General features: G+C 45.9%; 2 protein-coding genes across 9 annotated transcripts; one reads left to right on the top strand and one right to left on the bottom strand.

Moving 5' to 3' along the window:
- Positions 1-1,734: 1,734 nt before the first annotated feature.
- GHRH (growth hormone releasing hormone) lies at positions 1,735-15,532 on the bottom strand. 3 transcript variants are annotated; one of them, XM_027784449.2, is made up of 5 exons: positions 5,376-5,475; positions 4,460-4,591; positions 3,695-3,799; positions 2,956-3,093; positions 1,735-2,617 (listed from the first exon to the last, which is right to left on the bottom strand). In XM_027784449.2, the coding sequence occupies exons 1-5, from the start codon at positions 5,453-5,455 to the stop codon at positions 2,554-2,556; spliced, it is 519 nt and encodes a 172-aa protein (XP_027640250.1). In that variant the 5' UTR covers positions 5,456-5,475; the 3' UTR covers positions 1,735-2,553. The 3 variants fall into 3 exon arrangements, 1 of the variants encoding a protein (XP_027640250.1); XR_008748737.1 differs by adding an exon at positions 8,700-15,532 and having other exon boundaries at positions 2,956-3,799; positions 4,460-5,475; XR_008748736.1 differs by adding an exon at positions 8,700-15,532 and having other exon boundaries at positions 2,956-5,475.
- Positions 15,533-15,805: 273 nt separating this feature from the next.
- Positions 15,806-22,601, top strand: MANBAL (mannosidase beta like). Of its 6 annotated transcripts, none has more exons than XM_013297983.3 (5): positions 15,806-15,876; positions 17,797-17,836; positions 19,188-19,270; positions 19,620-19,814; positions 22,391-22,601. In XM_013297983.3, exons 4-5 carry the CDS (start codon positions 19,665-19,667, stop codon positions 22,496-22,498), a joined length of 258 nt encoding a protein of 85 aa, XP_013153437.1. In that variant the 5' UTR covers positions 15,806-15,876; positions 17,797-17,836; positions 19,188-19,270; positions 19,620-19,664; the 3' UTR covers positions 22,499-22,601. The 6 variants fall into 6 exon arrangements, with proteins under 6 accessions (XP_013153437.1, XP_013153438.1, XP_027640255.1 ...); XM_027784452.2 differs by lacking the exon at positions 15,806-15,876 and adding an exon at positions 15,969-16,270; XM_027784451.2 differs by lacking the exon at positions 15,806-15,876 and adding an exon at positions 16,291-16,607.
- The last annotated feature ends 2,526 nt before the right edge of the window (positions 22,602-25,127 follow it).

Raw genomic sequence — 25,127 nt, 5'->3', positions numbered from 1 at the left:
TTTTATGCCACTTAACAGAATTGTAATTATTTTTGCTGTCATGTTTACCTACTACTTTAGGAAGCTGCTTTGTTTTTTATATTTCCTTTCCTTGGAGCAAGTAAGTCCTAATGGCTTCAAGTGCGTTAGTTGTTACAGCACAGGTTTACAAACACAATTTGAACCAGGCCTACTTGGGTTGTTTTTTCTTTTGTGGGTTCTCTGTCCAGCTGTGCTGTGAAGCAGAAGAACGGCTTGTGTCTCACTGTGACAGCTGCCTGCCTGCAGAAGAGTAACAGATTGCTCATTAGTGCCCTTGGTGCTGTCACAGCTTCCCTGATCTCCTTCAACATCCCCTTGATGCTTCCCATCGTGCTGGGCGGTTAGCAATACTGTCATAGTGCTGGAACTGTAAAAACTGAACAGGGAGAATGTAAGGATTCAGTGCAAGTATGGATTAATTTCCATGTATACTGAAACCTACCATCCTGAAACATGGTCACCTGAGGAAAAATGAGACGGTATCTACTGCAGACTATCAAGGAATTGTTCAGGTGCAAGGAGGCCTTAATATATGTTTACATGCCACTGTATTTCTGACCTGGTATTGAATCACTGGTGCTGGACCTGGTGCCTTCAGTAGCACAGCTCTGGGTCATCTGCAGTGCCCTTGGCCGCTGACTGAGTGAAATCTTCCATTCTGGGCCCAGAATCAAGAAACGTCTCAAGAGACAAAGAGCCATCTTGACCTGCTGTTGGACAGGTTTATTTAGAACAACTTTTATTTCCTGCTAACGAGGGGAAAGCAGCCCCCATCCTGACGTTATTTACATTTCTGAAGACATAATTATTACACAGACAATAGGAGAACTGGGGTGACAGGAAAGGAAATATCTGTATGAGATCACTGGGTTAATAATTTCTTTGAAAACATTTACAGTTGTAACTATCCATGGTGGAGTCCACTGGATGGCACATTGAATTGAAACATAGTGACAGCACAATTTGATGCTCAGGGATCTCCTTTAACTCTTGCAGAGCTGTGGCTTCAGTTTGAACACCTCAAAGCTGAGCAGTAACTGTAGCTGAGCTTTTTAGAGTTCAGTTTTGCTGCCAGGGCTCTGTATCAAGGAGCTAGACAGCAGCAGCCCACAGCGGCATTTCTAATGGGTGGCAGGTGTGTGGATTCACGTCTTACCTTATCCCGATCCGAGCTCTGTGTGTGGTTGTGCCATCAGCATCTATTTAGAGCAGACTGTAATCAATTTACAAAGTTGCCTAAAGGTGCCTTTTGGTGGCCTCATGTTTACTAATCAGGCCCTCAAACGGAATGATGACTTGGCAGAAATTTTGCTACGCTTCGTGATTTGAAAGCCTTAATTAGTAGACAATATGTCCCCAGGATTACAAGTTTACTGGTTGGTTTAGTCTTTGTATGCAAAGCAGCCTGAGGTTAAACCACGGAGGTATTTTTTTTCTGGTTCAGTACACAGACCAGTATTTAGAGTGGGCAGTTAAATGGTAAAGAATGAAGTAAATTAAGTAGTGCATCAGAACTGCGTTCCTTTGAACAGATCTGAGGAGTGTATGCATCAGTTTCTAGCTGCTCGCATCTGGGAATGTCTTGATTGCTGTGAAGGGCTTACTGTACAGTTAGGTCCATGAGCTCTGAGTTATTCTGGAAAGAAGCAGGAGGAAAAGAGAATTATTAGAAAACTTTGTGGGCACGCACAGAAGGTTTTTCATTCTTTGGAGGTTTTTCCTAGCTGACCTTATTTGTGGAAAGGTAACAGAGTTAAGCATGGTAAGAGAAATGCTGAAATGCTGTGCTCTCCCAGCTGAATCTATAGACACAATTTATGTGAAGTTCTGATCTTCCCCTGCTCCCCAGCCTCCTTTTTTTTCAGTATGCACACAGGTCTCTCCACACCCCTTTATACTGTGCTGGCTATGGTTGGACTGGCTTAATGTGTACAGACAGAGGAGCAAGATGAGGTTAGTTCAAACAGGGCAACTGATGTTTGTACGAGTGAAGGTATTCCCAAGGATGGACCCCAGTCCCCCAGGGCTGGTGAGATTCAGAGCATAATTTAAGTTCCAAGTGACCACTTTGAGGACTGAGGGGTACTGAAAACAGTAAGACTTCCTCTTCTATTCAGCACAGGGAAAACCTGAAATGTCTCAGAGACCTAGAGGCAGGTTCTTCTCCTGGAGGAAGACTTTTACCTGCCTTTAGCCTAGCTTAGGCATTCAGGCTTACTGTCTCAGATGGCTTTACAGGCTGCTTTTGGTTGCTGCAAGCCTGTTCCCAGACATCCATGTGCAGTTTCATAACACTCGTGGTCTTATCTGCTCAGACTAACAGGACTTTAGGTACTTGGCAAATTTGATTGGAAGTTTTTTTTCCTCTTAAATTGCAGCAAGCACCCCTTTTCATGGACAGCAGTGGGAGCTGACTTTGCTGAAGAAGAGTCTTCAAACCACTTGAGCAGTGCAGTAGCAGTGTGTTATGTACAGAATTAAGCAGGGAATGTTACTCACCAGAGCATGGGGAGATGAAAAAGGGAGAAGTATTTACATGAGCTTAGCCAGGGTGCCAGGAAGGCCTTTTAACCGACTGCTGGTGATGTCCTGAGGCCTGTGAAAGAAGAGAACGGTGATGGCGTAATTGAGATTGAGAGATAAATCCTTTTTTTCCTCTACTTGTTTACTGAATTATGGGCTTGAGAAGACAGCACAGTGATGGACTGCTGTGTGGTGCTGGCTGGCTCAGGACAGGCTGTTCCTTATTTGCACCCCACTTGCCCACGTTAGGGAAGGGCTGGGTTCTGGGGTCAGCTAGGAGCTTTATTCTTTCCCTGAGTATACCTGAAAGATGATACTTGATCCAGTAGCTTCACATCTGGAAGCCAGACAGCAATAAGGACCTTGTCTTATTCCTGTGGTTGAGCAGATAATGAACTGATTCCCACCTACCTTTGATTCTGCAGAATGGCTCCCAGGAAGTCCCTTAGTACCGTCTGTTGGTGGTAGCGGCTGTCCATCAGGATGCTGTCAGACTGGCGCCTTGTCAGAAATTCATGCACCCCTTCTGCTGGGCTGTTCTCACCGCTCCTGTTATGCAAAGATGAGAAACATCTTTGTTTCAGAGATGCTTTTTAGCCTCTCACTCAAAGCATGGCTCAGGCTGAGCAGCACTGCAAGAGAACCTGCTGGGTCTAAGCCTAGGGCCATTCTACTCGGTTTCAGTAAGAAACTGATCAGCTGTATTTCTGCTGTGTTAGAAGAGGGATTGGAGCTGGCTCACATCTGACTAGTTGGTCTCAGTGGCAGTCACTGATCTATCTAGCCAAAGCTACCCAAGTGTTAGTGGAGGGGCTGTTTTCTGTGTTCAAACTAGACCAGGGATAACTGTTCCCTACCACTGAATGATCATCACAACTATTATTTGCAAATATTATTGCTTGTTGATATTATGCTGAGCTCTCAGCTGATCTGATACTTACAGCCTTAGAGGAAAGGATTAATTAGGCTGCTTAACGACAGTTGTGATTAGGGGGATCTGAGACAGGGATGCAGGGTGCCCTTTGGGATGTGGGACAGCAGGAGAGATTGCTTCTGTTGCAGGGGAAGGCAGCCATTTCTGCCACACGCATGGAAGAAACTGCCCAGTGTGAAAACGTTAGCCCTAGGACAGCAAAACGCTGTGGCTTACCCCAGCCGCTTGCCAATGATGGTCTGTAAGAATTTGCGGGCGGAAATCTGCCCCAGGAATTTCCGGTAGTTGTCAGTGAATATGGCATCAGCGTGGCGCTGCATCCTGGGGATGAAAGACAAGCATAGGGTGTGCTCTTAGAGCTAGTGATGAACCTTCTAGGTGAGAAATGGGTGTTTCGGATGTGGTACTGCTGATATCGGGGGCAGATAACTATAGCAAATGCCTTTCGGTATTGGACTGTTAGTTGTTGGAGGGTAAAAAGGATTTGAGGGAGTTCAGTCTTGATGTGGAAGCAGCAAGCAAAATAAAATGTCTGTTAATCTGTTTACCCACACTAAAACAAGTAAGGAGAAGTGCCTGCAAGCTAGAGATGAGGTCAGAGAACCAGTGGAAGGGAGGAGGAGGACCACAGGATGGGAGTGGGCAGCGCTGGGGCTGGGACATTTCTGTGCTTTGCAGCAGCACTGTCACCCCCCGGGAGGGCTGTGTCTGCGGCAGGGTGACAGGAGCCTCCAGCAGGTCTCTAGCCTGTGGTTAGACCCAGGCTCCCAGAAGGGTACCCTCCACGGTAAGGGAAGCCATGAGATCTGGCATGGTCCCAGCCTTCTGCTCTGGTTGCAGGGCTCAGCTGAGTTCCCCTCCTGGAGCCTGGACTTTGTGGTTCTGGTGGGACTAAGTGACCTGCTGGTCTGCTCCTGGGATGAGGGAAGATTGTAACCGGTGTACTCGTGCTGCAGCGGGGCCAAGAGGTGAGGTACAAACCTTTTCTCAGTGGGTTCTGTTAACAAACCCTCCTCCTCTTGTTCCTCTGCCAAGGGGTTATGGCTCTGCAGCGGGCTGCTGTGCTGTAGCTGGAAGTTCACAGCCTTGCCAGCAACCAGCCCTGGACTGTACCTGCAAGACAAACCCAGGGCATACTACAAGATGTGCTCAATTGCCAGTCGGGGATCAGTCTTCTTGACCACTGCACCCTCTACGCTTGCTTTTTCTTTCTCCTTTTGTCATCTCCATCTCATCAGTAATGCAAATGTTGTCCATCGCTCTCCCCAGCTAGAAAGTGTCCTGCCTCAAACATACTTGCCTCTTGCTGAGCTTCCAGCATCCTCAGGCATCCTCGGCAATTCTGGTATCGTTATGCCACGGCTTTGGCACAGGGCTAAAGAATTTTCTATGTGACGTTGCAAATCCACATTATAGAACCCAATGCTCAGTTTTGTATTTCCATCGATTTGTAGTGGTATGAAGTAATATTACAACTTCTAACAGTTGACAAGGAAATGCTTGAAATATTAATAGGCAGCTGTTGAGTTCATGTACTAGAATATCTGCAGTTCTGACTTCAATGCAGGTGGCCTGCCAGCACAAATCAGTGATGGAGCTGGAGGTGCTGCCTGCTCTGAAGATTGTCATATTTCCCTTTATAGAACCCAACATTCAATTATAAAACCAACTGTTTGGGCTGAAATATTCTGTCAGGTGCCTGCCTTCAGAAACCACTCCTAGGCTAGCAATGTACCCAAAAAATTAAGCCAGGGCAAAGAACTAGGCTTAGCAATGCACATACGGTTCATCTGGCTTTCAGAAGTGCTGGCAACCTTAATTTGGCACGTGCTTATATTGCACAAGGTCAGAGAAGAGGTAGGAACCGAGAGCGTGGATAAAACACTCAGCAGCTTACCTGAGAGCTGGGTAGAGAGGAGGGGAGATGGAGCATGAAACTAAATGCAAGAACAGGAGCAGGGCAGCCTTATCCAGCATCTTCCACCCTTTGGAGTCACCTGAAACACAGAGCAGTCTGAGTCAGCGGCAGTGAGGTGCTCCAGGCCAGGAGAAAAGCCCAGGTGGCACCTCTGTGCATTTGGTCCCCCTGCTCACTTATCAGCACCAAGGGACTGGGAACATGCCTCCATGTTTGTGGTTATGGTGTTTCCCAATGCAGAGGTATCTTGATGTGGCAGAGTCTTCCTCAGGGAGTGCGGTTCCTGGAGGCAGTGGCTGCGTGTGACCCCTCAGGGAGCTGCTGTCTCCCTTGGGTTGGGAGGCAGGGCTGGTTGGCAGGGTTTCACGCTGTGGGACCCTGTTGTTGACCTGTCCTGCTGCTGTGGTTGAAGGAGAGCTCTGAGGCTGGGTTGAGCCCCAGGGACTGCTGCATGGGCTGTAAAAGCACCTGGGTGCTGGAGGGCAGCAGTTAGCAGGGGCTGCCAAAAGCAGCCTTGCTGCCTGCATGGGACCATCTGCAACCAGCCCCTGGGACCTCTCCTGCCCTCCGCTGTCCCGGGGACGTGTACTTGCTCACATGGCTGTACAGCACAGATGCGTGCATAAAAACTGACTGGGATGTCTTGTGGGCATCCAGAGCTCAGGGAGAAATAGGAAAGTCCAAATAAAATTCCTGAGCAGAGGGGTAGTACTGGCCCAGAGGTTACCCTGGCAAACCCATTTATCAAAGGCAGCAGTGCTGAGCTTGGTTAGCCATATGAAACACAGACCATTCCTTCAGTCGTCATGCTTGGGTAGAAGAGGGAATGGACCAAAATACATCCCTTTGGGAGAGCTGAACTGCTGCTGTGTTGAGAGGAGCCCCCCCGTCAGCGCCTACGCAGCTCTGAGCACTGGCTTTGGTGGGAGGCGAGACAGGCTCGAGCCGTGCGTGTCTGCCCTCCAACAGCCGCTGTGGTGCTTCGTGTCCTGCTGCTGGCTGAAGTGCTGTGAATGATTCAGGACAGAGTCGTCTGAGGTCGCACACCCTCCGGAGCCGAATGCGATGCTTTTGTCATTGGAAGCAAAGGACAGTAGGAGGGTATTTCAGTGAATGCTCTTCCTGAGTTTTGATTGAGAGCAATTGATCTTTTGCTCAAAAAAAGATTCCTTAAGAATATGGATATAAATCTTTAAAATACCAAGTTTCCCCGTTCCCTGTCTTATTTTACACAAGAGAAGAGCAGAAAGACGTTTGATCTCCGTAAGAGGTAAAAAAAACCCTTCCTTCCAAATGTATAACAATACTTTGTTGCAAAAAGAGCAGTTTTCACATGGAAAGCGTTTGGTTGGGCTTCTAATTGCCTAACCGAACTTTCCAAGCAGTGACTTTTACTGACGGTGATGGTAGGAGGGGGCCCTTTCTGATGAAAAACATCAGCAGTGAGCTGTGATTCACTGCTGGGACAGAGCTGCCCACTCTCCTGACTGTAGATCAGGATAGTGAGGGGAAGGCTAATTAAGGACCGGTGGTCTTCAAGGGGGTCCAATCTTGATACTGTGGAAGTTAACAGAATTAGTGGCAGTGGCAAAAGTGCATGGACAGACAAGGGAAAAGGTGGTGCACTAAGAAATGACATTTCTTATCACAAACTTATTCTCAGCCCTGTCCCTGTTTCCAGCTGCTCATGCTTCCAGCTGGGGGACCAGCAGCTTCCCCACCTGTTCCCCTGGGAGCAGCACTATTGCTCCTAGCTCCAGCAGAGCTTCTTGTGTGGCATCCCTACCTCCCAAGATCTGGTCTCTTAGAGAATCACTCTGGCCCCCCAGAGAGTGGAGGAATGCTCAGAAGAAGCAAAAAAGTGACTGGGAGACTCCCAGGACTTCTTGTTTTAGAGCAAATTTCCTGCTTGCTTTTTTCCTTGTTCATTTGAACTTGAAAAAGCATGCCTGTTTTGTGCCTCTCCCCTAAATATCTCCAAGACAAATCCCAAATCAGGTCTTTCTAGATAGAGGAAATGATCTAAAGCATCTGTCAGGGGGTACCAGGAGACTGTGGCATCACCATCTACAGGAAGTGTCAACCAGGAGATATAATCAGTACCAGGAAAGCTACTATGTGAGCTGAGAAGTTCAAGTATCAATGTAAATGAAAACCTAGCCCAACATTGTCTGCTTCCCTTTTTTCTTCCTAGGATACAGCGCTGATTACCACTTTCTTTCTGTATCTGGTTTCTCTTTGAATGCTAGGGTTTTCTCTGGAATCATTTTTTGTTCCTTTGAGATTTATTTTTCTTTCTCTACTCTTAGTTTCTTTGCAATATTTTTTTTTTGTTTCTGGCTTTGCCTTTCTTCCCCTGTCTTGCTTTGTCTTCTCTGTCTTCTCCATAACTGGAGTTCACTTCTCATCTTGTTGGGTAATTCATTTCCAAGGGAAAAAGGGAGACACAAAGTCCTACACCCCTTCCCAGAAGTGTCTGCTGTTTCAGAGGAGAAGCTGGGGTGAATTGAAGTGTCACCCTGCATACAGGCAGCTTGACAGCTCTGCAAAACCTTGTCACCTTTGAAATTCTCCTGAGATGAAGGACACCTTACTTTCCATTCTGGCAGCATGTGAAAAAAAAAAAATTAATAAATAAATACCCCTTAAGATGAAGAGCTTTTAGCACCATTCCTGCAGATATAAAGCATAACAGCTTCATTCCATCCTATGCAATGCTAACAGCAGCATTGTGAAAATGATGTTGGAGAGATGGGGTAACTACCCCTTACTGTTTCTGAAACCTTAACCTGGTCAGTCTTAAAAATACCACTATGTCGATGAAACGAAGCTTTTAACATGCCTGCTGTTTTATAAAGTTCAGACTTTTGTACTATGAAATACTACATTAGAAAAGCAGAAATCCTTTTAAATGCCTTACCGTTGCATTTCTCCTCACACTTTGGTTTGGCTGAAACACAGTTTTATTGACAGGTGAGTAAAACAGCGTTCGTTTTCCAGGGGAAAGGAACTCTCATCAGTTACAGTAAAAGAGGAAAACTGTGCTACAGCTAGTAAACATCTAACATGTTTTTACAAGGCTTATCTATATTACAGTTCTATTGGTTTGCATTTATCCTGTAGTTTGATTATTGTTTCCATCTATACTTGGTACAAAAAAATCTTGTATGGTACAAAGGATATCATACCTGGCAAAGCTAATTACTGATGCCAGTTTTGATTGCATTTCAGTGTATTTTAATTGTTTCCAATTTCCAAGTAGGCGTTATCTTGTTAAATGCACATACAGAGACTTACACTTACCGTTCCCTTAGAAAACAAGCGTTTCCTCGATCGGCTCCTGCCCAGGTGTTTCCTTCCCCTGTTGTGAATACAACTTCTTCCTCTCCAGAGCTGCTTTTGTGAGCCCTGCTGGGTTCGTCCCCTCCGTGCAGTGCCTGGGCAGGACCCGGGATGTGTGCTGAGCAGGGAGGACACTCTCAGATCTCCCCCCAGCTGTCCTCTGGCTGCTGGGGAGGTGCAACTCCTCCTTATATACCTGTGGCTCCCTCAGGAATCCTGTGGGCTTCTACACGTCAGAGAATCAATTATCCTCCTGAATTTCAAAGCGTGTGTTTAGCATCCTCTTTTTTTGTGTGTGCAAGGACGAAGGCAGGGAGGTTGCAGGGAGAGGGTTATGCCTGTAGTCGAGGGTCATTTGCATGCCTTCTCTATTGTTCAAAGAATGAAGAGCAAATAATAATGATAATCTGGCAGAGTAAATGACAAATTTGCTTTGCAAGGTAAACTTTCTCTTTGCAATTGCATTTTTTCCTCCTGCTCCACAATGAGAGTTAACCATTAATACTTCCTCACACTGCCTGCTCAGGAAGATTTGTCTTTTTGCTATTTTCTTTGATTATCAGCCTTTTCCTCCTTCTCCTTTGTTACTCACACCTGCTAGCATTAGCAGGGCAGTTCATGCTTCAGTCCCTTGCAAATATCACAGCTTCATATCAAGCACACAGAGCAGCTGGAGAGCTCCGCTCCGTTCATGTGCTCTGGAAAAAGGCAAGGGTCTTCCCTGGGGTGCTGCATGCACTGGCAGCTGTTTTCATTCCTGGAACAAGGTATATGAAAGCCCCATTAAAAAGAACACATAGCCTTGGTGCCCAGAAGACCAGGACAGTTCAGAGGAGTTAAAAATGAGGTGCCAGCATGAGCTCCACCTGCAAGATTTTTCATATTGACTTTATAATGCCCAGAATTGATGGGGATCCGTTGGGGCTTGTGTAACTCGTTGCTGGGGGGAAGTTTCAGCAGATGAGATGACACATACCTGCCTGCTGCGGAATACTTTCCCCTTGCACTGGAGGGCTCATCGCAGCTATTGGTGGCAGAGATGGATTGTAGGGAAGGACAAGTGCATCTGGTGTGCACGTGGGTACCTGCATGTGCAGGCAGTCTGAAGCATTCAGGGCTGGTCTGACTCTGCCATTGCCCCTTTGCTTCTTGCTGAGGTGAGAAATCAGCACTGTGATTATGGCTCACTCCTTTATCAAGCAATATCCTCCTTCCACACCGTAGACTCTCAGTAAGCAATAACCCAACAGTCGGAAAGGCTTGAGTGAGCCTGGCATGCTGAATGACTCTGGTGTTAAATAACAGTCGCTGTATACCTAGACAGATGTACACCGATGCCTTTGGGCTCTCCCGGCTTTGAGTGCTCCAAGGGCTCACATTCCCTTTGGTATCAAATCAGAACCAGGCCACTCCACAGAGAAATCATGAACAATGATTGAATGGACCAAAGCAGGAGCTTGAGCTGACCAGGGCCCTTGCAGTGGAATCCAGAAACAGAACAACAATGTGAAGAGAAGCAAGAACTACTGCCTTCTTCCAGTTGTAAAAAGAAACAGCACTAGCCTGTTCATGGGGAGAGGATCTGCTGTGCAAATCAGGAAGGTACATAATTTGTATCATCTACTCGTGAACGCTGGAGAAGCAGATTTCTGGGTAGCACAGAGCAGGTTTTCCAAAATCCATGTACCGGTTCACACAGCTGCACACTGTCTCTGCAAACTGGAAAGGGATTTTTGTTTGCTTTTTTGAAACAATCTGCTCATGTTCTCTCATGTGTGAGGCTGGTTGCACCAATTTTTCAGCATGACGTTTTTCTTCCACTGTCTTGGTGCTACACTGGCTGAACAGATGAATCAGACCATGTTGTTAAACCAGTTGAGAGCCAACACTATATCAAGGTAATTTCATTCTACAGTGTGGTTTTGAGATAATTCTCTGTCCGCCTGGCCCTTTGCCTTACACAGAGCTGCTGTAAGATACGGGGCAGTATCTCTCAGATCAAGGAGAATCAGTCTGTAATTGACTTGTTTATAGCTGCCTGCTGCCTAGCTTGGATTAGGAGGGCTGTGATCTGTGTTCGTATCTCAAGTGGGCTGCTTTCAAAGAAGGGTCTCTAAAGCTTCATCGTCCTCAGGGTTTCTTTGCACTGCCTGGATTGGGTTTCTGTCATTCACAGCTGGATCCAGCAAGGCTCACACAACAACAAGCTGTCTTCATGACTTCAGATTAATTATGAGAGGCAGCAGAAATTTCTAAAAAACCCTCCAAGCTCTGTTGGGTGTATCCAGCTTAGGAGTTCTGAAATAGAGCAGCTTTTCTGTCCTTGGGATTTCCTGTCCCAGCTTTAGTCAAAACCTTCATGTCTTCATAGGACCCAGAAGGGTCATTTGTGGAGCTCCTCTACCAGACTCTTTGAGCTCTCCTTCTGGCTACCGAGGCTACTTCTGCTGCAGCAGAAATGGCTGTGATCCCTGCTACTGCCAGCAGTTAGCCTCAGCTTGAGTCCCACGATGGATGCTCTGGCTGCTAACATCTCTGAATGAAGATGCCACAGACTGTGACAGGATCCAGTGTTGTTTGGAGCCAGTTTTGCATCCATCTGTGTTGTGTTGCAGTGCATCTTTGGAGCTGGAAACTATGGTCTTTGTTCTCGTGGTCATTTTTTTTTAGTAGAGTAGTCACACAGGTGGAGCTGGTACCCCCTGCATGCTCTTGCTTCAGTTCTGCACTCCACAGCCTGAGAGCTGCTCTGTGCTTATCAGTGGCATTGATTTTAGGGGTAATATCAGTAATAATTTGGCATAACAAGCTTTTGCAAAATGAATGGCTTTTTCTCTTCAAAATGTAGAATCATAGAATATCTCAGGTTGGAAGGGGCCCATAAAAATCCCTTGGTTTGTCCCTAGAACCTTCCCAGTTCCTCCCCACCTCTCGCTACCACAGCTAGTGGTGTCAACATCCATTGGCTCCCAAACCAGAGGTATGTAACCCTCAAATTACCTCCCACAGATCATCGCTTCAGGTTAGCACCGCGCCGTGGGTAACTGTCTATTTGCCCTCTAAACCCAAGCCTACACCAGTGCAAGCCTGATGGAGCCTACAGCCAGGTACGAGCTGCCACAGGTCCTTCTGCAGCTGGAACTGCCCAGCTTTGGAGCCACATCCATGTGGACCCAACCTCCCTAGGGTCCTTGGGTGAAGCACATGCCAGCTACTTTTATTCAGTGCCAATCCTTCACTGACAAAGGACACAGTGTTAGGATCCTGCAGTAATTTCCCAGATATTGATTTCCTCTTAGCTTTACCTCCTCCGGTCTCCATGCCATGCTTTAAAAAATTGCCCCTGTCTATTCCAGGTGCACAACATACAGCTTCAGATAAGCTGAGCAGCATGTGAAATGGTCCTGCTCACCTTGTGAGGTTGAAACTAATGACAGTAAGAGCTCAGCAAATGGCAAAAAAAACCCCATCCTGTATTCTCAGCTATCAAAAGCTTTTCTGCGCTTCTCAAAAATGGCACAGACAGTGGATGTTGGTCCCCAGCTTCTCCAAACTCCACCACTCCTGAGAGAGCCCCACACAACTGTTCTCACTGGTTTTCGTTTACTTGAGAGATGTGGTGGTGACTAACATCACATATGTCCTAATGGTAAATTAAACAGAACTGCCTAAGGTTATATTTTTTGCATAGGTTTGCCATCTTAGAGGTAGGCTGGGACATATTTTGCTTCAAATGTCTTATCCCAAGTGGCAAAACTAAGGCACGTTGTAATTAAGTTGATCATCAGTCATTTGCATTGTCCGTTACTGGTGCATACAAAGTAACTGCATTCCTAAGTTCTTTGCAAAAATGCAGTCATTTCTGTGGAAGGCAAGCAAACAAAAATGAGATGAGAAAGATGAGATTTGGCCAGTGTTGACAGTTTAAAGAGGAAGCAGAGGACCCAAAATTTGAACCCAGCAGGTGTGGGGAGGCTTGCCATTAGAAAATCATATAGACTTGGTTTCTCCACCTTGGAAGGATAAAGTGCTGGGATTTGGATCTTCAGATCCTCCTGGCTCAATTCTTTGAACATCAATAGATTTCCTGGAGATAATTTTCCCTTGAGGAATCCAGGTTGGTAGGAAGGTGAATACAGACATTTATCAAAATAATCTGAAGGAAGGAGTCCCTCTGGATGAGAGCACAGTTTGCACTATAAGAATGAGCCTGAAGCAAGGGATCAGATTAAAACAGACAAAATAAATCAGTAATTCAAAATGTGCAAGAAGAGCTATCAGAAAGGACTGTCTCATAGTGTTAAAAGCCTGCTTGAAAAGCCTACTTAATCTTCAAATGTTAACGTATCACTGAGACTACAATAGAACAAATGACAGTGGCCTGCATGATGTGTATCTGTCAGGAGCCTGATGAGCTCTGTGGGTGAGATCCATTTATAGAGCCCATACCTGTCTGGCTCTGTTTATTTCCTACCAGAGCTGCTGGAGCATTTCAGCATCGTGCGGGTGAACTGCCAAGAATTTCAGCCAGACGTCATCATGTTACACTCAGCTGTAGGCTTGAGAGTTACTGGTTCCTGAATTTCTGGCTCTCTAAATACCATCTCCTTCTCCCAACCCTGGCAGACAGCTCAGATGCCAGCAGTGAACCTCAGTAATTAAGAAGTTCATCTTTGCTCTTACCACTCTCATTTCAGTTAGTAAAGGAGCCTTGGCTAGAAGGTTGCACAGCATATTGTAGCCAGAATCAATGAACAATGAGAGCCGGCTTCAACCCTCACCCTGCCACCAACTAGCAGTGACCAGGTCCTTCAGCTGCCAATTCCTGGGTGCTGGTGCCCCACTTGAGGATTCTACTCCTGATTTTTGGAAGCACTGAGACCTTTATACTCTGGGAGGGAAAGGCAGTGTAGGAAGGGGTCTGTGAACGCCCGCCCTCTACTCAAAGGGCTCTAGTGACTACCTCAATGACATCCCTTCCCATCAGGGCAGGCTGGGTGTTGGTCTATTTTCTGTGACTTGGTTTCCCATCAGAATCCAAATGCTGCTATTACTGCTCAACTTGGGAAAGTGCTTTGAAGGCTTCTGATAAAAAACCAGCATTTGAGTGAAATGTGTTACTGCTATTGAGAAGGTAAAATGTAATTTATGGAGAGGGAATGAGGAAGGCCACATTTCCAGTAAGGGTTGAAAAATGAAAGCAGTTGTTACTAATTTTTTCCTGGCTGAATAATAATATGCAACCTGAGCATGAAAAGACCTTGGTGCACAAGGATATTGTACATGTACGATGAGTGGTAATAAATGGGTCTCACTGAAAAGACATGCAGGAAATATTGCTTTGCAAACCAAAGAAGAAATGTAGAAAGAACTAAAAAGCTAAGGATGGTTTGGAGAAAGAGTTCATGCCCGAGCTCTGACTCTACTTAGAACTGAGTGCTGACAAAATTGCCATTTCCACTTGTTGAATCAATTTTAGCTTTGAAACCCAGTCACATCTTGCAGGCTTTGGAAAAATCTTCCCTGTTTTTATAAAGAACTTCCTTTTTTATCGTTTCACAATCAGCTGAAACAAATGGGTCAGTGTGGTGCTGGTGAAAGGCACGCAGCCAAAGCGGGCTAATGGCACCACCTGCTTGTGGTTCAAAGGCTGAGTGTCTCTGCGCAGAGCCAGGCGTTACTGTGCAAGTGTTTGATGGTCTCAGGGCAGGACAGTGGTAAAGGGAATGGGTAGGAGCTGTATAAAAGCTGCAATTTCACCTACCTACTTCTGCTTAGAATAAGTAGCGCCATTTCTGTTGGGGGAGACAAGGAGAAGGAAAGAAAATGTACGGTATTGGTTGCAATCTAAGTGTGTATTTTCCCCTTTGCCTGCAAACTTCAAACCACAAGGATGAGAGCTCATGAGAAGGTGTGACAGCAGCACCACCAAATTTAGTGCACTGGTAGTATTGGGAAGAATTTAATCTGTTCGATTAACCCATGCTGATAGGATCTCTCCTGACATTCACATGAATTATTTCTCCCTTCTCAGTGTTTTTGTGTCCTAAATAGTCAGTGTTTGGGAGTTGAAAGGGCAGAATTTACCACCTTGCCTGAGCTCTGCATTTATTCCACAGCTGGTACAGCCACTCACCAGGGGCAGTGAAAGCTCTGGTAATTATTTAAGAGTGATTTTTTTTTTTCTTGGGATTTTTATGCTAAAAGAATTTCTTTGTACAAGTGTCTCTGGCCTCTGCAACTCACAGCCGTGCAAATTCTCCAGTTGTCTGTAAAGTCTTCTGCACTACAAAAGATGAAAGGTTTTTAATCCAATTGCTCAAAACCTTTGAAATTGTTTTCATTAATACCCATTTAATTCAAATGCTTGGTAACAGCCTAGAAAATCCTTTTATTACAAATGCCATACCTTCCTCTGTCAGTAGATAAGCAACCGATTAGGTTTTCCCCAGATTATTTAGGCTCTCTGATAATACAGCTCTGCAGCAAAACCTGGCGCTACTGATATTTTAGGGTTAAGAAAAGGGCAAAACAAATCAGATTCTTTAAATACCACAAGCAAGGAAAACAGAGCACAAGCAATTTTTCCCTTTGTAAGTCATCTTATCAAGACATCTTCATTTCAGAGCTGGATACTGAATCAGGACATTAAAAATAAACAAAAAATCCCCTGCAAGAGCAGAGCCAGAAGCACACGTCTTTTAATTGTTGCGGCCAGGGCACATCAAGGGAGCTGATCAAAACCTCTCGGATAAAGAGAAGCCCGCCAGGACTGCAAGGCCACACTATTGATGGTGAGGATTAAAATGCTAGCACAGATTTAGGGGGCGAGTGCATTAACCCTGAGGCCTAAAGGCCTGGGGGGCTTCGCTGCCCGAGGGGCCAACCCAGGCCGGGTCCTGGGCACCCACCGGGGGGTGGCACCCACCGGGGCCCGCAGGCGGGGCGGGGCCCGCGCCAGCGAGAAGCCGAGTGGCTTCAGGGGCCTTTCGGCAGGAACCCGGCGGCTGGGCCCCACCGGCCTGCAGGCCGCCCTTAGCAACGCAGCGCCCTGGGCGGTTGCTAGGGGCGGGGCGGGGTGCACTTCCTGCCGGGCGGTAATCACTTCCGGGGCGGCGCGGCCTAGCCGAGAGGGGCGGTGAGCGGGCCGGGCGGCCGCGAGGGGCTGGCTGGGGGGGCTCCCGGGGGGGTCGGGGGCAGCAGGAGGGGTCCGGAGCGGCGCGGGGATCCGCTGGAAGGGGCCGTGTTGGGAGGGGTGCGGCGGTGGCCTTAGCACCGCCCCGGCCCCCCGGGAAGCGGGTGGGAGGGCCTGGGGCGCAGGGGAGCCTCGCCGGCTCCCTGAGGGCCCGCTCGGCCTGCTGCAGCCAGGGCTGGCGGCCGCTGCAGGCGGGAGGAAACGGTGCAGATCTGCCCTCTCCGGAAAGGAGGAGCTCTGGGTGTCCCCTGCTCTGGGGCTGCACGGCTGCTTCTCCTTACAACCCCTGGGCACGGCTGGGACCCGGCTGCGTGGCGCCGGGCCTGTAAGCCTCCAGGTGGGCTCCTCGGCCTCATTAATGGTCATGTTTTCAGCGGTGCCAAGCACATGCAGATCCTCCTGAAGCCAATAGGAATTGGCCAGTCTCCATCCCAGCACCTGCTAAGTTATTTCAGAAATCTAGTGTGAGGATTTTTTTGCCTCATCCTTTGACAGAAGTGTTCATGTTCTGCACCAATACTGGTACTCTTTATTTCCACCCCAAGAGGAAGCTCATACATATTACTTGAAGTGCTCCTGTGGCTTTGTCCTAAGCTAATTATTTATGTAGTGCTATGTATGTATCATGCTTGAAGATGCCAGCTGAGAAGCAGCACAGGACAGCAAAAAGAAAGGTTTGTGCCTCTCCTAGCTGAGTTGAGATGGCTAATTTATGGCCCTGATCCTGCACATTTATCATGTATATATATTATGGGTGACAGCCGCATCCTCTTCCAGTGGTGTCACCGAGCAAAAGCATGAGCCTGGAGCCCTGAGTAGCCCCTCGCTGGTGCTGTGGTACAGCTCTGGCTTTGCTACAAGTCCTTTTGTGTGGGAGTAGCTAGTTTGCTGTGAAACCCAAATGGAAGCAAGACTGACTGTTTTTAAATATAGTCAAAATCTACTCCTGTAGTGCACTGCAAGTGTTTGTGACCTGTTTCTGTTGCTCTGTTCCAGTGAGGTGGCCAAGCTTGTGGGGAGAGGCAGTACCTGCTGTTAGACCAAATGAGTAAGGTGGAGGGGGAGCTTCCTCTCAGGATCTGAAATAGGAGTACTGATCTTTAAATGCAATTTAAGAACAATTACTTTTAAGTGTAGCCATGCTAATAGGTGAGGCAGTCTGAGGAAAAAGATGGTCGATAACCTGTGGAGAAGATGTTAGCCAAGGAAGAGGTGGTGATGCTGTTAGCTTCTCATGAACAGAGAGGAAGACTCCATTATCATCCAGGGACCTGCAGGATTAGCTGCAAGGCAGAGTGTGAGGGGGTAGTGCTCTTGGTGAGAAAGCTCAATTTCCAAGTTTTGTGCTCGGTGCGGAAGGCTGTGTGCCTGATGTTGAGCCCTGGTTCCTCAGTGTTCCACTTCGGCCTGCTCATTTGTGTAAGGTTTAACCTTCTTGCCTGTGCAGTTTTGGGCATTGTGTTAACCACTGGAGTTTTTTAAAACAGGGAGGAATTTTGCTAATAGTCATTCAGCTCCACTGATAGCTAGAAAACTAATGCTCCAAATGTGGTTGCCTGCTGTGGCTGTTGTGCCAGCAAGGATGCTCTACTATGACTAGCTGGTGCATAATGTCAGATCTTCTCTGAGCATATTTCATGGGGCAACATTTAAAATGGTAGTGGCAGCTGCTGACAGCCTGTGTGAGAGTTCTTGATGCTGGTCATGTCACCTGGGATTTGTTAGACCATTGCTAATACCCTCAAGGGAAGCGAAGTAGAAAAAGGAAAGGAGGGGAGACTTGTGGGAGATGAGGATGGAGATTTTTTTGCTTTCATTTTATTGATTTCCTTTTCTAGTTTATTTTTGTGTGTTGTATTTCAGGTGAATGAATCGGGATTATCAGTCCTGCGAAAAACTCCAGGTGAGGAATGAAGCCACATCCCCTCCTGCTCTGTTTGAGGAAGGGCGTGGGCAAGAATAATGTTTTCAAAAGATATCCCTTTAAATTAAGTTGAGATGAAATGAAACTCAAGAGTGAAGTTTCGCGTGATTCTGTTTCTTGCTGAGGAACTGCTGCCTTAGTGGATTGGGGGAGAGGGTGTTTAAACGTTGTAAGCAGTTAGGGATGACCCACATTTATGCATGGTTTGTGGACGCCATTGTATGTCCAGTACAGCCTTTGGGTCTGTGTTGGGACTTGCTGGGTCTGAGTGGCCCAGTGTGTATTTGACCTTCATGTACAGGTCCCATGCAGCCTTTGCTTTTTGAATTGTAATTGGAATACAAAAAAATTTCTTTCACTGAAGTACAGACCCAGAAGGGACCACGAGAGGTCACCTATTCTTATCACCTGATTCAAAGGCAGGATTATATATACTCACACCCCATCCCAGGCGAACACTTAACTGATACGCTCTTCTGAATCACCAGTAACAGGGATTCTACAGTCTGTGCATTCCAGTGCCTGGCAGTCCGTGCAGTTGGGAATTTTTTCCTGTCTTTTAAAATTCATAATAATATCCTGTATTTCAGGTGAATTAAAAAAAAACACTATTACTATTTCTTGTAATTTATATACCACTCCTTTTAGTATGCCCCCAAATGAGATTTGCCTCTTAGGCACTGGCATTGAATTGTTGGTTGATTCTCAAATTTATCAACTATAACTTTACTGAAATTATACTCTTTAAGTTTTCTGTCCTTCTGAAATGGGTCACATCTGCAGGTTGTAGAAATCTCCTCCTAGCCTGAGAAATACAGAGCCTGCTTTGGAGGTAATTTTTAGGAGGCAGATTACTACCATTCAGCTGAAACATGCATGCAGCACACACTCACGCCCAAGCTTCAGTAATACAGAGAATTGTGAGTATCAGTAAGTAGTGCTGATTTAATAAGTACACACCAGGCTCACACAGGTCTGGAAAACTGAGTGAGACAGTAATCACAACTGAGTTCTGATGGCATCTCAGACTAATTAAATTTCCCTTTTGGGACCTTCTGTGGCGTACTCCAGCAATTCTGGCAGGAGAGTTCTCTGTTGTGGAAAGCCATTAGTCATTCATAGAATGAATTGACAACTCCATTAGCGAAAGATAAAGGAAGGAAGAAAGGATGGTCTCGGCTGAGAAGCTAGCCTGGGACCCAGGAGATCAATATCTAACTCTGCCACAAACTACCTGTGTGACCGTTGCAAGGTATATGGGCTTAATGTAACTAGCCACTAAAGCCACGCTTAACTTCAAACACGTAACTCATTCCTCTGTCTTCAACAGATCTGCCTTCTGTGTGCTTTACCTAAGTAGCAGTTGGTTTTGTACGCCATCTAAAACAACCAGGCTGTGACCACATATAAAATGTAAGTGAAAGTGAATAATAGTAATCTTGCATGGTTGATTGACTTCAGGGAGAAGTATATTCTTGCTTATTAAGTTTTGCCCTCATTGTTTCATGAATATTGTTCATCTTTTTCCTCCTCACCTGCAAATGGACTAATACTAGCGCTTGAGTAATATTTTTGTAGGCAGGTAGTAAAAGACAAGCATCCAAATAAAATGCAACTTTCATTTCCCTCTTTTGTTACTGGTTCTGTAGATCAAGGGTATCTTCAAAAAACCTGCATGAGGTAGTCTCATTTTTTGATAATGGAAAGTGAATACCAGAAAGCATGATGCAAATAATTGCTTTTTTTCCCCCCCTTCTTGTAGTAACCAGTCTTCTTGAGAGCGTTAGAGAAGAAGGGTGTGCTCACGATGGCTGCTGAGCTGGATTTCTCCCCACCTGAAATCCCTGAGCCTACATTCATGGAGAATGTTCTACGCTACGGACTCTTCTTTGGAGCCATTTTCCAGCTTGTCTGTGTGCTAGCCATAATCCTGCCAGTTTCAAAGTCCCATAAAACAGTAAGCAGTGTTCTTTAATATTGCTAGAGATGGGTAGAGTCATAGAAGTTAGGATGGGCGGTAACTCTGAGTAGCTAATGGAGACACAGTGGTTTTCCCCTGGGATTACGGTTTCATTGTTCACTCTCTTTCCTTCCTTCTAGCTTTCCCACCTTCAGCTTTTGTCTTGTGATTTATCCTTGGATTAGAAAGTCAGGAACAAATACCTGAGCCAGGGTCTGTCAGAATATCAGTGAAAAAAGTGACCTGAAGCACCGGCAAGATGTGCTAAATGTGCACACTGGTCCTGACTGTACATGAGAAGGCTTTAGTCCCATATTGTCATCCTGCTGTTGATTTGCTTTATTAATTGCCAGGCAGGGTGTCCCCTTTGCAGGACCTGCCTTTCAGGAAACGACTTTGGGCTCTAGTTTATGTGTGATTTTTGGAAACAAGATACAGGTGAAATTCCTAGTATTTTCTAACATGAGGGGGGCAGTTTTCTGTACTGACACCCAATCCTGTGCCAGCAAGTGGAGGGTCCTTTGATGCAGTTAGTACAGGAGAGAGTTGAAGTGAAAGGTTGCGGTGAGCTACAGGGCTCTGATTCCTCTGGACTGGACCACAGTGGGATGACCTGGCTCTGCCTGGCTTTTCTGATAAAAGAGTTCCACATGCTTGATGATGCCTGTCGTGCTGGGGACAGATATTTTCAGTGTTGGTGATCAAGCTGCAGGTTTGGTGGTTTGATACAGATTTTGTATAAATATGTATGGTATATTTTCAGTAATAACTCAGCATGGGAAGTTTTGGTTTCAGGCTGTCTTTATTGCCATGTTTGTTCCCTAGGAAGCATGGAAATTTTCAGCCTGTCTGGGGAAGGGAATGTCTGTGGGTGAGGTACAGTGTGAGGGATACATACAGTTCATGACCCAACTTTTTCACCTTTAACTGCTGGTGTGATGTGAAGTTGTGTTGATGTACTGGATTAAAGACACTGTCCCGACATGGGCACATGCTCCCTCCTGCTAGTCCTGCCACAAAAGCTGCAGTTCCCAGCAAGGAGATGAAGGCTGCCGGTCACGATGCAGTGACATTGCAAGTCTCGCGCCATTATTCTGCAGCCACCAGCACCTGTCTGCCAGAGGCCGTGGTTTCCCCTGAGAATTTTTTTGAGAAATACTGAGTAGCCTGGTTCTTGAAAGCTGAAAAGAATGAAAGTTTTAGTTGTAAGTGAGAAACTGAAGACCAGGCCCCCAGTTAAAACAGTAAGGCTCGAGGACCTGTCACTGTTCAAGTTTGTAAGCACACTTTGATGTTTGCATGCTCTACTTTTTATTTTCTCTGTATCTATACTGTCCTCTTGAGCCACTGTCCATATGACTAATTTACAAGACCGTAAATGCCAGAAGCTACCCCTCCAGATCTTGGGAATGATGCTTGAGTCTGGGTAGGGTTTTGAGGAGCCTCTGTCTTGGAGACTTCACGCTTTGAAGTCTGCCTTGGTTTGAACATTAGAAGGCAGCAGTGTTCACTTTCCAGCAGCAGTGCACTGCATCCCTGACTAATAACTGCCTGTTGCTCCATTTCTCCCGAGCCTGCCAGCTCCCCGTGCGCCGACTGCAGCCTTTGGAAAGTCAGCCAAGTCTCCTTCCTTGGAAAGCCACACAGATGTGAACTGTAATAGCCCAGTAACTTGAGAGACGTTTGAACCAAGCTCTTTGATTAAAAGGATACTGTCAGATGCTCGCCTCCCCCTCCATTATCTGGAGTGCTGTCTTGGAAGCTTGAAACTAGCACGTCTTGCTCAGCCATTTTTTGTGTGTCCTTTTCCAGTTGGCACACTCTGACTGATAGAAACCAAGATGCTAAAGCAATATTTATACTCAAATGCATTTAATGAAAGGAGGCAATCTGCATGTGTGCGCTTTCTCAGATGAGACTGGCGCTGTTCCCTTCTGTTTTTACAAGATAACTAGACTTTATTTCCCATGGCTGAAATATTATCTGTCATCTCCCCTGAAGGAAACAAGCAGCATATCTAAGCATTCCTTGTTAGTCCAGGTGAAGAAAGCTTTGCCTGCAATTCCCTCCCTGGATTTTAGGCTTCATTTAGAGGCTCTGAACTTTACATTCTTACTACTGTTTTGGGGAATATTTTTTCTCTTGCACATGATGATGATTAACGCTTTGCAGAAATACCTGCTGAAAGTTTCCATGCACACTGGTGATTATATGGTATCTTCTCCTTTTCCTAATTTGAATAGTTTTCATTTAGTGTTGGTTTTCTTCTTGCCTTTAAAGTTGGTTTTGTTTTTCTTCTCCAAAGCCTGTTTTAGACTCCTAAGCTTTTAACGGCTTCTCTGGTAACAAGCTGTTTCTGTGCTTAAACTCACACTCATCAAAAAGCACATGCAGAAGAAGTAGAGATGGTACCGCTTGAGTCTCATTAAATGTGGACTCGGTTTGATATAGAGGTGTTCCAACAGAGATACCCAGCACTTGCTTCCTTTGGCTTTATACTCAAATGCTCAAAGTGAGCTGTCAGCAAATTGTAAAAAAAAAGTTACTGACTGTTTCTTAATTGATTCTTGTAGGACTCGGACAGTTTTGAGCCTAAGAATTCAGAGACAGTGAAGAAGCCAAAGGCAACTGCTCCACAGATAAGCAAGAAACCCAAGAAGGAAACCAAAAAGAAACGATAAAGGCATGAGTGATGAGCCTCAAAAGACAGAATAGTCATCTGTAATCATGCTTCCTCAGAGGTGACATCAAAGGCAACTATCTATATTAAATGGTTTTCTGGCATTGCCATGTTTTACCTTTTGTGGACAAGGGAGAAGGAACTTGTAAGAGTGGAAGGGGTGGGGTTCTGCCATAGATTTCTTACAAGCAAAGAGGACTTCACATATCCAGGACTTAATTTGACATAATTAATGTGTCAGTCACCATTAAAGTGACTTCTGTCATTTCTGACAGGCGGAGAGGCCTGTTGTCCTAGCTCCTCCATGCTGGCTAGGATTGGTAGGAAAGTCCCTGTGGAAGGTGGAGCATGGGTTTGCTACTTTGGATACCGGTTTGTGTTGTACTTTTTGAAGGCGGAGGGATCAAATGGATCAAGGATACCACACTACACAGCTTTGTATTCATCTCTGTTGTCATCTAGTCTGAAATACATAGCTGCATTTTATGGCTTAATAATAATGTCTTTGTCATATTCTTTAATTCTTTGGGTAATAACTCATCACATACCAGACTGCTGTAGATGAAAGCTTTCATTTCCCCAGCGTCGCTGCCTCTTTCTTATTCCCCACCCATGCACTTTCCCATTTCTATTCCCACCCTTGAAAGTGAGTATGTTTCAGGGATTTGAGGCTGTGGCAGGGACTGCAATGACTACAAGAATCGGAGAACAGTTTGGTTCTAGATGGTACAGAATTCAGTGCCTGTGCTAATGGGGTGTTCTTGGAAACTTGGGAAGACCAGGTACTGCATGTTGGAGAAAAGCTGCTCTGAGGCAGAGTCTCGGAGTGCCGCGTTGGTCATGTATGACAGCACTGCCTGGCTGTACGAACCCTCCTGTCAGCTGGACGAGTCCCAGCCGTGCGCTCCGTTTCGACACAGCTGGGGTTTGCTGCATTTGCAAACAGCCTCCCAACCTTACCTGCTATAGCTGCTGCATCTCCTCTTGCTGAATTCTTCCTGGAGTTAAATAGGACCTCAGCCTGAGGAGATGTGGTATTTTAAGATTCAAGGGGTGGCAGGCTGGCTGTGTAGCATGACTGTACGGCAAGAGATACATACACTACATTCCTTCAGGCTCTGGCTCTCCAGCTCCAAGGACAATCTAGTATTAGATTTAAATACGGCTAGACAGGACTGGAAAGAGATAGGTGGTGACGTAGCCACAGAGTCTCTGTAGGGCAGCTCGAGCTTCCCTGTGCCAGCTCACATCTTGGTTTGTTTGATCACGAATGAGTCAATGGGAGGAGAACCTGCTCTTTTAGGCGCACCCAGGGTTCAGAGTGGCTTTGAAGGAAAGGGTTCTCTCTGGCAGGGCTGCAAGTCTGTGATCCTTTTTGCATACACAGACTCCCATCCTCAATTCACAAATGCCTTGTGAGCCCAGATATGGTAGCAGTGTTGTGCTGGGTGTTCTTTAGCAGGAGTTGAGTAACCATTTAGAGAAACCATTGGTGTTGAGAATGGCTGCGTTCTGTGCTCACTGTTGGTTTTGGTGGGCGAGACAGATGAATCCCAGTACCAGTTTGATCCTAACCTCTCACTGCTTCCCTGCTCCAGGCTCTCTGTGTCTGTTAACCAGAATGCTGACACCGGGTTGCACTGCTTAAAATCCAGCTTAGAGTTCTGCTTTAAATTCAGCATTTTCTTTTTCTTACTGTTTTTTTTTTTTTTTGAGCTACATAAAGGCAATACTAGAAGGACAGAACAAAGCATAGGAGACACAAGCACTATAGAAGTTGCTTTGAGTTCTCAGTACAAAGAAACGTTACAAAAATTTCCCACGCAAATAACAACAATACTGTGCTATAAGTTTCCATTACGGACCTGTGTTCTTGTCTGTGATCTGTAGAGAAAAGAAAAGCATTGCCACCGCCCAGGATAGGTACTGCAGGTCACTTCTTCCATTTCAATAAATGAGGATGGTGGTTGTTTTATCTTAACAACCCTGGCTTTCTGCAGGTTACCTAAAGGAGGGCTTAATGCTTCAGCAGAATTGCAACTATTGAAAGAGTAGCACACACATTACCCAAAACATAGAAGCGCTTCTACAGCTGAGAACCAGTTAGTAATGAGCACTGTGTGGCTGTTACCTGAAGTAGCAGGCTACTACATCAACATCTACGTCTAAGCTGTTTGCAGGCTGGCTTCCTCATTGCTAAGTAGAAATCTTGAATATTGGGGTTTGCTTTTGTTGGGAGGAAGAGGGGTTAAGATAAATTTCCCAGTCTGTTCGTAACAGCTTTATATCTATTCGAATGCTTGTGTTAGCTGAATTTATAGTATGATTCTAGAGTTTACCAATATCCTGTGTATTGTAGTTTCTCTGGAAGCGTGTAATAAATATAATCAGAATCTCTTTGTTTAAAAAGAAATCTCTTTTTAAAGTTGCGCTGCCTCTTTCCATGCATTCATTGTGAAAGCTGCCAGAACTCTCAGACTATAGGAGCACAGGGGCATAAGTATCCTATTCATAAAAATGATCCATTAAGGGAAAGCCTTTCAGATCCTTTAATCTGTGAGAAATTGGTTAGCTATACTGTCAGGCATATGTGCATCTGTATCTGTGTTCGACTTGGAAGTAGCAAACTG

The sequence above is a fragment of the Falco peregrinus genome, chromosome 9, assembly GCF_023634155.1.
Source record: "Falco peregrinus isolate bFalPer1 chromosome 9, bFalPer1.pri, whole genome shotgun sequence".
In the NCBI taxonomy this organism is placed as follows: Eukaryota; Metazoa; Chordata; class Aves; order Falconiformes; family Falconidae; genus Falco; species Falco peregrinus.
The sequence above is the reverse complement of the archived record's forward strand: the minus strand, read 5'-3'. Positions and strand labels throughout refer to the sequence as shown.